Raw genomic sequence first — 16,300 nt, 5'->3', positions numbered from 1 at the left:
ACTTTTCCAGCCAAGTTCTGGATGTACCCCAAAAACAGGGGGTACACCTTTAAATCCAGCATCGCTGGATAGCCCTTATTCAGGGGGACAACATATCCAAAATTCAAGTCATTCGGATGAACAGTTCGGGAGATATGAGGTTCCAAAGATTTGACCGACCGCATGGGTAAAGTATCCGAAAACAGTTCCATGCATTTTGGCCCTGCGGGCGGTCACAAACAAGGGAATGAAAACAGGCGAATTGCCTGTGTTATAGAGCCTGGTGTTTGCCTAGTCAAGTGTCCGATTTTAGTTCCAGACACTCGACGGCAAAACACCGCTGTTCGGTAGTTTAAGATGGCCGCCGCCACGTGTTTGTTTCCCGAATGGCGGCCACCCAGAGGACAAAGAATACATTACACTGATTGCCAATTACCCGTTTGCAACATTGTTGCAAACTGTAATTGGAGGCACACTTATTCCTGGGTGGTCTGGTTGTTCGGTAGTTTCACTCAATATAATGAATGGAGTGATTCTACCGAACAATCAGGTGAATGCTGCATACATATCACCCAGGCTAAACTTAACACATGAATACATATACAATATTACAGGCAGCACACTAGAACATGCTTCAGTCTTAAAGGGACAGTAGTCCCAAAAGTCCCAATGTGTCCATAGATGCTGTTAAAAGGGCCAGTAGCAGCAATATACAGTACAATATGCCCAAATATAAATCTTTAAGTGTACCAATTTTCCAGGGGCCATAGTCAGCAGGTAAGAGGCAGGCAGCCAGGCCCCTCCAATGTCCAGTGGCGAGGTGGGTTCCGCCACATTTCTCCCCTTTCCCATTTAGACTATCCAGACTCCAGACCTCCAGTCGGTCTGGGGCTCTGATAGTCGGCTGGCTGTCCTTACAGGGGGTAGTTGTCCAGATGGCCCCCTGCCACTCGTGTCCAGTTGTAAGTCCAAGGCTTGGGGAAAAAGTAACCAGGGTGTCCTCTCCCCTGGTTGAACACAGCTGTTGTTGGGGAAAAACGACTGTCTCCCCTTCCGATATTTTGTCTGGCTGTTGTGGACTAGGACCGACTGTCCCTATCCCCAGTGGTGTAGGTGCAGAGACTACGGTCCCATCTGCACGGTTGTGGGGTTTACTGTCTCCCCTTGGTGAGCTGTGCTGCCGCTGGGGAGAGGGAATAACAGCCTCCTCTCCCTGAACCGTAGACTGCCGCTGGGGAGCAAGGATATCTCCTTCAGCTCCCTGTAGCTTGGGCACAGAGACCACGGTCCCATTTGTGCTGGTGTGGGGCTTACTGTCTCCCCTTGGTGTGTTAGGCTGCCGCTGGGGAGGGAGGACGCTGCTCTCCTCTCCCTGCACTTTACTGATCCGCCGCTGGGGAGAGGTGGTAGCAAGCTCCTCTCCCCTACATACTTCTATACTCTGTGGAGGGAGACCGACTGTCTCTACTCCCAATACAGTGTCCTGCTGCTGGGGAAAGGAGACTGGGCTCTCTCTTCCCTGCTGGACACTCTGCTGCCGGGGAATGGAGACTGGGCTCCCAATTCCCAACAAATCACACTGCCACTGGGGAGGGAGGACGGCCCCTTCAGCTCCCTGTAACTTGGGCACAGAGACCACGGTCCCATCTGTGCTGGTGTGGGGCTTACAGTCTCCCCCTGGTACATTAAGCTGCCGCTGGGGAGAGGTGGTAACCAGCTCCTCTCCCATTAGAACACTCTGCCCATTGATGATCCGCCACTGGGGAGAGGTGGTAACAATCTCCTCTCCCATTAGAACACTCTGCCCATTGATGATCTGCCGCTGGGGAGAGGAGGTAACAATCTCCTCTCCCATGCCTACTTGCAGTCTTTGTGGAGGGAGACCGACTGTCTCTCCTCCCAATTCAATGTCCTGCTGCTGGGGAACGGAGACTGGGCTCTCTATTCCCAAAAAATCACGCTGCTGCTGGGGGGTAGGACCAACTACCTCTGCCCCCTGTAACTCAGCCTGCCGCTGGGGAGGGAGGACGCTGCTCTCCTCTCCCTGCACTTCACACTGCCGCTGGGGATCTGGGCCGACTGCCCAGCATCCCTGTAGGGCCGGTAGAGAGATCGCAGTCCCATCTCCACCTGCCATCTGTGGGTCTTCCCAGGACCAACCCGTGAGGCCCCTCAACATTTGTGAGTAAGGGCCACCTGCTTCCCCACCTGGCAACTCTGGCTGCTGCTGGGGATCTGGGCCGGTTGCCCAGCATCCCGGTGGAGAGACCTTGGTCCCATCTCTACCTGCCTGTTGTGGTTCCTCACAGGACCAGTCTATGAGGACCCCCACTTCGGGTTCCTCCCGCCGCCTCAGGGAAAGACGGCTAACCTCCTCGGATGCAGCCTCTACTCGGCTGCTGTAACGCTCCTGCTGCTGAGCATACTTCCTCTCTTTCGCCAACCGGAATTCTCGGTCCAGCCTTGTGTTTTGCTCAGCCATGACCTGGTTCCAGATCACCCGGCGTGTCTCCATGGGTATATCATCCCCATACTCGGCCACTCGCTGCCTCACCTCGGCCAGCCAATCATCTCCAGAGCCAGAACCTTCCATACTTGTCTGCTCCCAGGGGCGCTGCACGACTGCTAGCGTTGCCCTCAATTTGTAAATCCAAACAGTGTCTCTGAGCTGCTTTACCTCACACTAGGACGCCATCCCACCGCTTGCCACCAATGTAACGGATCACCTGGCACCCCGACTTGGTACCTCCGTCAATGGATGCTCCTAGTGCTTCCTGAGGACTCCAAGCACTCTGGCAGACACCACAATCACCGAATCCGAGAAACCTTTTAAATTCTCCCAAGCATATGAATGCTGTAGACCATTGAATAGGAACCATACGAATAGGCTTATACTCCTAGCAGTCAACTGGAACAGCATGCAATAAATCCTTCCCCCCAATAATGAGACGACACATCACTTTGAGGGTAAAACAGGAACTCTGGACTGGCTCATCCAGCCTGGCTTTTATTACAATAATCCACATACAGGCCACACCCAGGGGGAGGCATAAAATAACCAATCACATACATGGTTCAGCCCACACATCCCCTCCCCTCAGATAACATTAAACCCAATTATCCGGTACACTTTTCCAGCCAAGTTCTGGATGTACCCCAAAAACAGGGGGTACACCTTTAAATCCAGCATCGCTGGATAGCCCTTATTCAGGGGGACAACATATCCAAAATTCAAGTCATTCGGATGAACAGTTCGGGAGATATGAGGTTCCAAAGATTTGACCGACCGCATGGGTAAAGTATCCGAAAACAGTTCCATGCATTTTGGCCCTGCGGGCGGTCACAAACAAGGGAATGAAAACAGGCGAATTGCCTGTGTTATAGAGCCTGGAGAGGGTTTGAATGAATTCCCTTGTTTGTGGGGTTCTTTCTACCGAACGGCGGGTCATTCGGTAGTTTCTATACGAATTTCTGGAAGTATGGAGGTCTCAGCGGTGTTTGCCTAGTCAAGTGTCCGATTTTAGTTCCAGACACTCGACGGCAAAACACCGCTGTTCGGTAGTTTAAGATGGCCGCCGCCACGTGTTTGTTTCCCGAATGGCGGCCACCCAGAGGACAAAGAATACATTACACTGATTGCCAATTACCCGTTTGCAACATTGTTGCAAACTGTAATTGGAGGCACACTTATTCCTGGGTGGTCTGGTTGTTCGGTAGTTTCACTCAATATAATGAATGGAGTGATTCTACCGAACAATCAGGTGAATGCTGCATACATATCACCCAGGCTAAACTTAACACATGAATACATATACAATATTACAGGCAGCACACTAGAACATGCTTCAGTCTTAAAGGGACAGTAGTCCCAAAAGTCCCAATGTGTCCATAGATGCTGTTAAAAGGGCCAGTAGCAGCAATATACAGTACAATATGCCCAAATATAAATCTTTAAGTGTACCAATTTTCCAGGGGCCATAGTCAGCAGGTAAGAGGCAGGCAGCCAGGCCCCTCCAATGTCCAGTGGCGAGGTGGGTTCCGCCACACCTGTTTGAGAATATTTTTGCAAGGAGCTTCACGTCTGTATTTAATAGGGATATTGGCCGCATATTTTGACATCTATCCGGTGGTTTCCCTGGTTTCGGGAGTGTGGCAACATGTGCCATCAGCATTTCCTGTGGCATATTGCCAGTAGTTAGTATTTGGGTAAACATAGTTTTCAGGCGAGGGGCCAGTTGTGATGCGAATTTTTTATAATATAGGTTGGTTAGGCCATCCGGGCCGGGCGATTTCCCGGGTGGGAGAGCTTGTATGGCTTCCACGATTTCCTGAATGGTTATTTCATCTTGTACGGAGTGCACTTGACTTGGTGATAGAGTTGGTAGTTGTGCTCCTCGGAGGAATATGTCTATTTCTTTGTCAGTGGGTTGATGTACCGAGGTGTCAGTTTTTAAGTTATACAGGTTTTGGTAATAGTCGGCCATTGTATCATTTATGGTTTGTGGGTTTAGTATTTTGCCTCCCGTAGTAGCTATTAAATATGGTATTTTGGAGTTTGCTTGACGCTGTTTGAGTAGTGTTGCTAGGTATTTTCCCATTCTATTACCTTGGGTGTACGTCTTCATTTTCAATTTGTTAAGCATGTAGGCCGTTTTGTCAAGATTTAGTCGGTCGATGTGGTCGGTTATGGTTTTGATGGCATCTCTGCGTGCGTCGGTAGGGTTCATAAGGTGTGCAGTTGTTGCGTCCCGGAGTGCTTTTAGTAGGCGTAATAGTTCGCTATCGCGTTTGCGTTTCAGGTAGGACGCGCGGCTGACCAATGTCCCTCTCATTACCGCTTTATGAGCTTGCCAGAGGGTTGTAGCGGTAACTTCTTTAGTGTCATTTAAATCAAAATAATCTTGCAATTGTTGGGTGAGTTTTTGTACAAAGGTTTGGTCGTTCAGAAGCGTGTCGTTGAGGCGCCAAGGTGGCCTGCCCCTATGTTGGTAAGTGTCCTCTAGCGCCAGTAGTACGGGCGCGTGGTCTGACCACACTATGTTGCCTATCGAGTAGTCCTGAGTTAGTTGGAGTATTGGTCCCGATGCAAGAATGTGGTCTATTCTGGAGTATGTTTTATGGACGTGAGAATAAAATGTGTATTCCCTGGCTGTCGGGTGGAGTGTTCTCCAGAGGTCATAGAGACCATGGGTGTGTAGTAGTTTCGCAAGAGCTTTGTTATTGCGTTTAAGCGTGGCATGTCTGTCTGAGGAGTCGGAGAGCGTGGAGTCTATGTGCGAGTCCATTGTGTGGTTCATATCACCACAGATTAGGATTGGAGCGTTGGTGGCGGTTGGCAATTTTGTAAGCACTCTGTGCAGAAAGTTGTATTGATTGTCATTCGGACTATAGAGACTGACCAGTAGGAGGGGGTTATTGTTAATCAGACAATGGAGTATTATGAATCGGCCTTGACTATCAATTGTGGTGTGAAGGGGTTCTATTGTAAGGGTTTTATGGAGAAGCAGTGAGACTCCCCTTGATTTGGAGGTATGGGTCGCGTGGAGCTGGAAGGGATATTCATTTGCCGCAAAGGTGGGGATACGGTTCGTTACGAAATGTGTTTCCTGAATGCAGACTATGTCTGCTTTATCACGTTTCAGGTCTTCCAGTAATATGCGTCTCTTGTGAGGGGTGTTGAGCCCTTTGACGTTGTGCGTGTATATTTTCATGTTGGTGGGTTGTAGAGCGTGGAGGGAGGAGTATTAAGCGATATTCGGTGCTGTGGTTGGGCTTGTTGTCGTTGTGGGTTAGGTAGTGGAGGAGGGGGGGGCGGTAATAACGGGTGAGCGGAGAGGAGGAAAACTAGGACCCTAGAAGTCCGGTGCGTCTGACACACCTGTGGGGATGGGAGCTTGAGCTTCCTAACGTTGGCTGTTTGGGCTCCACTGTGGAGAACGAAAAACTATTGAACAGATCGGCATATAACATATTAAGTAACATGTAAACATTTAAACCTTACATTCCAGGTAATGCATAGCAAGTGATACAGTTAGATAATGGAATGAACTTGTGTTGAAGAGAGGCTTCATAAGGGATGCCTAAGATCATGTGTCACATTTTCCACTGTGATTTTGCCGGCAATGTGCAACAACCTTGGATCGATGCAAATTAAAGAGATTATCAACATTTAACCCCAGTTATATGGAGGTGAGTAGCGTCTGGCGCCGTTAGACTAGAGTGAGTGTTACAGTATAAATCATTTTTTTTTTTTTTTTCGTTTGGGGGGATATCAGTCCCTTGTGGAACATCTAAACAAGCGATAGTTTAACCAGGTATAGGCAGGTGTCTAAACCTGTAGTATGCGCAGTCGCCAGCATATAATTAAACATAATTAAACATGTGCAAACATTGGTTTTGCAGGGTACTTATCGTATGAGATCAAGGTAGAGTGTTCATTATAGGGGATCGCAGCAGATGTAAGACACACAGTTCTCTCAGGTCTTTAGAGGGCGACGGATCTGCCTGGCAGTAGGTTGTGGGTTTTTGTCTGTTAAGGCGGGTATTCCCCATTCTCTGAACGCTTTCAGACCGTCCTCTGGGGTGGCGAAGGATTTCGTTTCTCCGTTGCGTGTGAGAATAATCTTGGTAGGATAGCCCCATCTGTAACGAATTCCCTGTTCTTGGAGCGTTGCGGTGATTTGGTGGAAGTCTCGCCTTTTTCTGAGCGTAGCCGTGGAGAGGTCTGCCATGATGCGTACCGTGGGGTAGTCCTCGTGCGGGTCCGGCCTGCTGCGGTAGGTCTTGAGCACTATTTCCTTTATATGGAAATAGTGTGCCCGGAGGAGGACGTCTCGAGGGATTGAATCTGGGAGGTACCGCGGTTTCGGTACTCGGTGTACCCTATCTACCAGGAGCATGTCTGCCGGTATACTTGGGGCGTATGAGTGGAGAAGGCCCCTCACATAAACTTGGAGGTCATCAGGAAGTACCGTTTCTGGGACTCCCCTCAGCCGCAGGTTATTTCGTCTTGCCCTGTCCTCATAGTCTGCCATGCGTGTCTCCATCCCCTCCATTTGTTTCTGTAGGCTGTGCAGCTGCTCCGTCGTTTCCTGCTGCTGAGAGGCAAGGTTTTGGCATGTCTGCTCCACATGTGAGGTTCTGGAGGAGAGATCACGTACCTCCTGTTTGATTTGATCTGCGGTGGCTTTGAAGGTGGATATTAGTTTGGTCGCCATAGCCTCCATAGCCTTTTCAAAGTAATCTTTCGTGAGGCTCTCTGGGGAGTGGGGTTCCTCCGCTGTATGCTGAGCGCCGTCCGCACTGTTATATTCGGCGCCATCTTGCGCGGAGAGCCGCGTGGTTTCATGTATCGCCGCTCCTTTCTGGCCGAAAAAATTTGATTTGTCCGCTTTCGCGCCGGTCTTCTTTGTCTTGGGTTGAGACATCGCATATGTTCAGGTAAGGGTAGTTTGGGGCCGATGCTGTTCCGATATGGTTAATTATTTGGAGCCCATGTGCCGGAGCAGCGATTTACACGTCCATCCTGCCCGACGGCTAGCCACGCCCCCATATTATTATGTATTTTATTGTCTTTTGCTACCATGTGTTCAGTGGAGTTTTGCCTCTGTCCTTGGAGATAATTGGATTACTTCCCAATTATCCCCAGGATAGAAGACTCTATGGAACTGGTTTTGGGCAGAAAAGCCATGCTTCATTCGGTCACAAAGGACTTCGATCTATCTGTTGAACCACTGGACCAATTTGGATGATTTTGACATATCCATTTGGAGTATGCTGATTCTGAAAATGTAAATTTTATGTGAATGTGATGTATACTTTTAAAGTTATGAATAATGTGGAAAAACTGTATTTCTCTGCCTGCAATAATTACATTAACCCATTGTGTAAGGTAATTGTATCACAGGCAGAGGGGAGGATTTTGTGTGGGAGTGTCTGAGTGTATTGTACGTGTTTATTGGTTGTTTTACAAAACCCTGTGGGTGGTACTAATGTGTAAGAATGTGTATATAAGAACAATAAACCCACAGGTCTGTCTGTTTTGCCCCTCAACACGGAGCCTTGTCTCGTTCTTGAGGGGATTTATTGTATGCTGTTCCAGTTCGACTGCTAGGAGTGTAAAACTTTCGTATGGTTTTTCCTATTCGACTGTTTACAGCAGTCGTATGTTTGAGAGCATTTGTATGGTTTTCCGGTTCGGTGGATTGGTGTCTTTGTTAGCTGCCTGTGTATCTGGAAGGGGAATATCCTCTAAACGGCGTTTAACCCCTTTTATGCCTGGGGGTGCCGTTACAGTAATCTTTCCACAGTGTCCCTTAGTGCCCCTCTCTTCCCCCCCCCCCCCCGGTCCCCAGTAGGTTTACTTACCTGTATTGTAGCATGACTGACCGTAACAGCATGCACTGCGGTACAGGAACTTACATTTCCGTTTCCTGTACCCGGCTGGATTGAAAGGAACTTCATTTCATTCCGTCCGTAAACAGGAAACTGAAATTTAAGTTCCTGTGCGCTGTTTTGCCGGCCCACGCTACAATACAGGTAAGTAAACTTACACATTCGCTCTACAAGACGCACAGACATTTCCACTTACTTTGGAGGGGGAAAACAGTGCGTCTTATAGAGCGAAAAATACGGTATTTTTTTATTTTTTTTAAACAAAATTAGACATCCATGTCAACCATTTAATTTACATTCAAACAACATACATAAAACATGTTGTTACGCACTGAGAATTGCAACAATTATGTTATATATTTAGAAAGCATCACTTGTTTACCCGAAATGGACCACCATCTCCATCATCAAGCTCCAAGATATAACCTTCAACAGGGTTGTGGGCAAACGGTGGCATCCTCCAGGCAAGTGTCACACTGTTATTTCTAGTGCAGCATTTCTCCAGCTGTAGTAGTGGCATTGGAGGCACTGTAATGGAAACTGAATGCAGATTAGTGTAATTCTGTCCTTCCCCGTCAAGTAGTTTTGATAGTACATACAGTTTTATACAGATGAGTTATGATGGTTTATGTACATGGCAAAATAAACATTAGTAAGATGAATGATATTCCTCCTGATAACCTAGCATCAGGGCTGCCATCAGAAATATCAGGGCCCCTGACACAGCTCAAGGTCTGGGCCCCCAGGGCCTGCACCACCAAGTCCGCCATCAGGGATGCAGTGTGTGTACTGCAATGTGGTGTGTGAGAGGTATATAAGAATCCGCTTTAACCTCTCTCAATAAGAGAGAGATTTGAGGAAGACATTTGAGGTATTTAGTTATGTATCATCAACACGTATTCATGTGTTTATCCATTCAACCTTTTGCCCTCTTTATTTACAAGCCTACCTGAACGTCGGTCCCGGCACACCTCAACCGACTTGTGCCAAATACTAATTATTCCAACAATACTATTGCTCGGCTTATTGTCCCCGAATACAAATAAAAAGGTGTAGCCTGTAATTGTGGGAGGGGTTACCCGGCTATAAAAACACAGACTACCCATGTACTGGGGTATTACTAAAGGCTGGAAAGTAGTTCCCTATTATGAGATTGACTTACAAAATCCTGGAGAGTGGTGTACGAGTTACGAGAAAATCTTGATTTATGCAATGCAATGTAAAGTTGTGAGTGTATTTCATGAGATCTTAAGACAGGCATATAGTCCTGTGAGTGTCGGATAGTTGGTCTAGTATGTAGACCTGAAACCATGCTGATTGTCATGAGGTTATGTCTTGTAAGTGGTATGTGATAGGTTGTGATATTTATGAGCTAATTTAAGGATGAGGTGGCAAAAAGGATATGAACACTACCAATAGCAGTCAGTGTCCTTAAAGCAGGTGTTTCAGGCCTTCAGCGTGTGCCCTGCAGACCCCTGCCAGTGCACTTTGACAGTTGACACTCAAATCTGGTGTCTCTATAGCGTGCTTTTACAAAGAAAAAAAGTTTTCCAGTGTAAGCTAATAGCAGTCAGTGTCCTTAAAGCGGGTGTTTCAGGCCTTCAACGTGTGCCCTGCAGACCCCTGCCAGTGTACTTTGACAGTTGCCACTCATATCTGGTGTCTCTGTAGTGTGCTTTTTTTACAAAGAAAAAAAGTTTTCCAGTGTAAGCTAATAGCAGTCAGTGTCCTTAAAGCGGGTGTTTCAGGCCTTCAGCGTGTGCCCTGCAGACCCCTGCCAGTGTACTTTGACAGTTGCCACTCATATCTGGTGTCTCTGTAGCGTGCTTTTACAAAGAAAAAAAGTTTTCCAGTGTAAGCTAATAGCAGTCAGTGTCCTTAAAGCGGGTGTGTCAGGCCTTCAGCGTGTGCCCTGCAGACCCCTGCCAGTGTACTTTGACAGTTGTCACTCATATCTGGTGTCTCTGTAGCATGCTTTTACAAAGTAAAAAAGTTTTCCAGTGTAAGCTAATAGCAGTCAGTGTCCTTAAAGCGGGTGTTTCAGGCCTTCAGCGTGTGCCCTGCAGACCCCTGCCAGTGTACTTTGACAGTTGCCACTCATATCTGGTGTCTCTGTAGCATGCTTTTACAAAGTAAAAAAGTTTTCCAGTGTAAGCTAATAGCAGTCAGTGTCCTTAAAGCGGGTGTTTCAGGCCTTCAGCGTGTGCCCTGCAGACCCCCGCCAGTGTACTTTGACAGTTGCCACTCATTTCTGGTGTCTCTTTAGCGTGCTTTTACAAAGAAATTTTTTTTCAGTGTAAGCTAATAGCAGTCAGTGTCCTTAAAGCGGGTGTGTCAGGCCTTCAGCGTGTGCCCTGCAGACCCCTGCCAGTGTACTTTGACAGTTGCCACTCATATCTGGTGTCTCTGTAGCGTGCTTTTACAAAGAAAAAAGTTTTCCAGTGTAAGCTAATAGCAGTCAGTGTCCTTAAAGCGGGTGTGTCAGGCCTCCAGCATGTGCTCTGCAGACCCCTGCCAGTGTACTTTGACAGTTGCCACTCATATCTGGTGTCTCTATAGCGTGCTTTTACAAAGAAAAAAAGTTTTCCAGTATAAGCTAATAGCAGTCAGTGTCCTTAAAGCGGGTGTGTCAGGCCTACAGTGTGTGCTCTGCAGAACTGTGCCAGTGCACATTGCCACTCATATCTGGTGTCTCTATAGCATGCTTTTACAAAGAAAAAAAGGTTTCCTGTGTAAGCTAATAGCAGTCAGTGTCCTTAAAGCGGGTTTTTATTAGGCCTACAGCGTGTGCTCTGCAGAATTGCCACTCATATCTGGTGTCACAATAGCGTGCATTTAAAACCAAAAAACTTTCTTCACTGTTATAGATTGAATAGCAGTTAGTTGTCTTCAAGCGGGTGTCAAGCCTACAGCGTGTACTCTGCCAACCTCTGCCACTGCACATTGCCACTTATTTCTGGTGTCACAATAGCGTGCATTTAAAAACATTTTTTTTTTCACTGTTATAGATTGAATAGCAGTTAGTTGTCTTCAAGCGGGTGTGTCAGGCCTACAGCATGTACTCTGCAGACCTCTGCCATTGCACATTGCCACTCATATCTGGTCTCACAGTAGCTTGCACGCATAGTACCACTAATCCCCCAAAAAATGACAGGTAGAGGCAGGCCACCCCGCAGGGGCCATCCTGGTTGTGGTGCTGTGATTCCCTTTGGCCCTAGAATAATGCCCAATTTTCAGAGGCCACGTACCCTGAACTTGAAAAGTTCTGAGGACATAGTTGACTGGCTAACACAGGACACCCAATGTCTCAGGCAGGAAGCATTACACACATGGACGTATGGTGTGATGATGATGATGTTGTACCCGCTGCTGCTTCCTTTGCTGAGTTGTCAGATACAAGTGAAGCGGTTGATGATCACGATGCGTCTATGGATGTCACGTGGGTGCCCGCTCGGCAAGAAGAAGAACAGGGTGAAAGATCAGATGGGGAGACAGAGAGGAGGAGGAGGAGACGAGTTGGAAGCAGGGGGAGGTCGTCGCAAGGAGCAAGTGGCACAGTCAGACAGCATGCATCGGCACCCGGGGTCAGCCCGACAGCATGCCAATCAACGCATGCTGTGTCCACCACCAGAATGCTGTCATTGCAGAGCTCAGCAGTGTGGAATTTGTTTTTGTGTGTCTGCCTCTGACAACAGCGATGCCATTTGCAACCTGTGCCAAAAAAAACTGAGTCGTGGGAAGTCCAACACCCACCTAGGTACAACTGCTTTGCGTAGGCACATGATCTCACATCACAAACGCCTATGGGATCAACACATGAGTACAAGCAGCACGCAAACTCTAAGCCGCCATCCTCCTCCTGGTCCAGCATCTTCAGCCACGTCAACCACTGCTGTCCTCCTTGCCCCCTCTCAACCATCTGCCACTCCGTCTCCCGCCTTGAGCAGTTCCCGCTCATCTGCCCACAGTCATGTGTCTGTCAAGGACATGTTTGAGCGTAAGAAGCCAATGTCAGAAAGTCACCCCCTTGCCCCGCGTCTGACAGCTGGCTTGTCTAAACTATTAAAATGGAAGAATGAGACAGCGCTTACTTAACTTATAGGCAGCAACCTTAAAAGGAATCCCTCAAACCCTTTAAAATAAGACAAGACAAACAATGTGATGTACAAAAATAAAGAAAACAAAAAATCAATTTCACTTCCAGTTATTTTTAATTTTAATAATAAAAGTAATGATGTTAAAAAAATAATAAGAAAACATTGGCATATACTCAAACATGATGAGATACTTAACCCTATCATACCCACTCACCCACAAATTGTTTTTAGAGGAGCACCTAATTTTAAATCTATCTTAACCACAAATTTTACTAAAAAATCACCTTCCAAAAATCTATCTTTTTTCCCCCAAACGAAAGGTTTTTATAGATGCAAACAATGCATTGTATGTAAAACTACAGATCATTCTAACCCATCTAAAGTTATAAATTTCATGTCAAATAGGACTAAAGAAGTGTATAATATATATGATTTTATATGCTGTAATACGAAAAATGTTATTTATCTGCTCGAGTGCCCATGTGGCCTCCAATATGTGGGGATGACCACTAGGTGCTTAAAAATAAGACTGAGCGAACATTGCAGAAATATTAAAAATGGATACTTGAACCATACAGTATCCAAACATTTTATTATGCATAATAGAGATCCACGTCTATTAAAATGTATTGGTATAACAAAATGTTCTATCCCTTGGCGTGGAGGTGACATAAAAAAGATGCTTGGAAAAACGGAGATGGAATGGGTGTATAAACTCCAGACTCTTATACCCCATGGTTTGAATGCAGATTTTGATCTGCACAACTTTTTATAAAATTTGATGCCTGCACCTTTAAATATATGTCTGTATGGTTATTTAATATATATGCATTTTATACTGGTATTTTATTATTTTTATTATTATATTGTCTTATCCATTTATTTATTTATTTATTTATTATATGTTTAAGATGATCCCTTCTGTTTTCTCTTATTATGGACTTTTTATTCCCCCCTATTTTTTCCTTTAAATATGGATTTTTAATTGCTAAAAATGATTTTTTAGTTTGATATTTGTTTTATAGTAAGTACCCCCTTCTTCTAATTGGTTTTAGAATAATTCAGCTAGATTTGCTGTATTACATTTAGCTGCTATTGTGGATTTGTGGTTAACTACATTTGCATTTATACCATGGATGTTCCAATTTTTAATAATAATAATTCTGTTCTTATTTAACACCTACTAGCCAGGTATCACTGTTATTCCATTTGAAAAAGTCTTTTTGACGAAACGCGTTATGGATATCTAATATTGTGTTCTTTTAGATATATTAAAGTATTTTTGGTCATTTTATTGTGCCAATTACCTTTTTTATAGACACATAATCTATTTTACCCTGGCTTTTTAGTATTATCTTATTCACCTTTTATTGGTTTTATGTAAAACCTCTGAAATACATCTTTGGAAGTTTCCTGTACCTAAAGAAATCCTTAGGTGGGGATAAATCCACCCACGCTGTCATCACAGAGCAGTTGGTCTGCTCTTGTCTTGTAAGTACATTCTTTTATTCTTTTATCAATATTACCATACAGTGAGCACTATTGGTTGTCTCTTTTTATCCGAGAATTGGACAACAGTGACGGAGAGGAATCCATTTATATCCCACAAGCAGGGATTAAACCGCTGTATGCGCTTCACCCCAGAGCTGGTTATTAGCTCTGGCAAATGTGAGTTTTATATTATTACTCCTTTACGTCTATACTTGAATTTTACATACTGCACCATTGGTTGTCCTTCTCTCTTTTTATCTTTCATATAAAGTGGATCCACTGCAATAGTAGAAGACCTCATCACTAAAGACCATTTGTAAGGATAATATATTTGGACTTTTGCCTTTTAACTGGACTTTTTATTACTGATTGTGGCGCAGCCTTTTTTATTGTTTTTCTTGTCTTATTTTAAAGGGTTTGAGGGATTCCTTTTAAGGTTGCTGCCTATAAGTTAAGTAAGCGCTGTCTCATTCTTCCATTTTTTTCAACATTCTATTAAATTCCCTTTTGGGACAGCTGCTTTTTTAACTTTCTCAATATGTCTATCTTCGAATTCCGGAATAAATATACGATTGATGTCAATAATGTATTTAACACAGAGGTAATTAATTCTATCCAAACAATTCCTCATTATTTGAATCAACAAGATTTATTCACAAAATTAGAAAAAGCATTATCTACAGAAATTAAGCTCAAATGGGAAATTGCCACCTTTAAAAAATATATAGATGAGCAAATTACCCCTCGGGGTCTAAGACTTTTAAAATTACCCACCTCTGATCAAGATGACCTTGAGTTCATGGAGGAGTGGAACAATAAATTGGAGCTATGTACGTTTGGTTTAATGGAAACACTTATAGTTAAAAAAAGCAAAAAACTGTCTATTTTGGACATTGAAATAAATGACCTTAGAGAAAAACTCCTACCATTTACTGATACTAAGGCCTATAAACAAAACTCTGTACTAATCCAAAACAAAATTGAAAAAGTTGAAGTTGACACAAAGCATCTGAAAATCAGAAAATATATTAGGGATAAAACAGACTATTCAAATAAACAAGTAAGAACGTACCACCTTAAAAAAAAGTACGCCTCAGATAACTATCCCTCTAGACCAAATCATAAAAACTACACATACAATAACTCCCATTCTTACAACAATATGTCATACCCACCACCCTCCAGTTATCGGAATTATAATACACGGAAACCTCACCACCAATCCCCATCTACAATGAGACCACACAAAACTTTTTCTCATCAACATCACGTCCCTTCCAAATTACCCTATCAAGATAACACTAACACATATCAACTACCATTACACAAACAAAGAAAATTTCCTCACCATAATTTTAACCCTGTACCCCAATCCCCCAGATATCACAATTCCTCTGGTTTTAATTTTTCACCTAAACCACAAAGATCAAGGTACATGAATGACCATAATGAGTATTCTAACTACTCCAAATCACCCACTATCCCAAATCACCCTAACAGGTACCAATTGTTATCAGTCGATTCAGACTTGGATAATGAGGACCATTTTTTAGAGATACGCACCCACCAGCCCTCACTAGCCCAGACACCGCACCCTTCACGTTCCCAAAAAAGAATTTTAAGCTTAGAGGAAGACGAAGTGGAAGACAGGAACAAAAGAGAAAGATTGGAAAGACATTAATACCTTCTACTAAATCCTGTAGTGGTATTTTTAATCTCTCTCAAAAAGTTTTAACAGCTGCACAATTGTCTGTTTTAAGTAAAGGTCTTAAATTTGCCCCTACCTCTTCTTTTAACTCATTCCAAGCCTTTCTTGACGTTAATAAATTCGTTAGAAAAGCCACACTTAAAAGATTCTTTATAAACAAAAATAATGAAGAACTCATCCCATCTATCCCACCCCCCTCTCCAAAGATAGAGAACACTTCCTTTATAAATACACATCTTAGAGAAAAATCTAAGTTTTACCCATCTCATTTTAAATCGGCTCCTCTTACCCTATTTGAGAAACTTGTCCAAAAAGATTTAGAAAAAATCAAATATAAAAAATATGATTCCCAAAACCTCACAAATGCTGAAAGACAGGCAATCAAAGAACTTCAAAAAGATAGGGATATTGTCATCAAACCAGCCGATAAAGGTGGTGGAGTGGTTATTCAGTCTAGTAAAATGTATATAGATGAAGCTCATAGGCAATTAAAAGACAAAAATGTATATGAACAACTTTTATCTGATCCTACTAAAAATATACAAACTATTTTATCCACTTTTTTAAATAAAGGTTCTAATTTAAATATTTTAAACAAACATGAATATAATTTTTTAAATAAAAATTTCCC

At 44.2% G+C, this 16,300-nt stretch overlaps 1 protein-coding gene across 3 annotated transcripts in view; it reads right to left on the bottom strand.

Moving 5' to 3' along the window:
- The window catches only part of TRIM67 (tripartite motif containing 67), a 1,164,837-nt gene that overhangs the window by 407,962 nt on the left and 740,575 nt on the right, over positions 1 to 16,300 (bottom strand). For 2 of the 3 annotated variants that reach the window (XM_063443396.1, XM_063443397.1), the window contains exon 6: positions 8,756 to 8,913. In XM_063443396.1, coding sequence (XP_063299466.1) covers positions 8,756 to 8,913 — 158 coding nt within the window. The remainder of the gene's footprint in view (positions 1 to 8,755; positions 8,914 to 16,300) is intronic. The other variant, XM_063443399.1, reaches the window with a different exon arrangement.

The sequence above is a fragment of the Pelobates fuscus genome, chromosome 2 (genome assembly GCF_036172605.1).
Source record: "Pelobates fuscus isolate aPelFus1 chromosome 2, aPelFus1.pri, whole genome shotgun sequence".
In the NCBI taxonomy this organism is placed as follows: Eukaryota; Metazoa; Chordata; class Amphibia; order Anura; family Pelobatidae; genus Pelobates; species Pelobates fuscus.
Note: the sequence above shows the minus strand (reverse complement) of the source record. Positions and strands in the feature narration are given on the sequence as shown.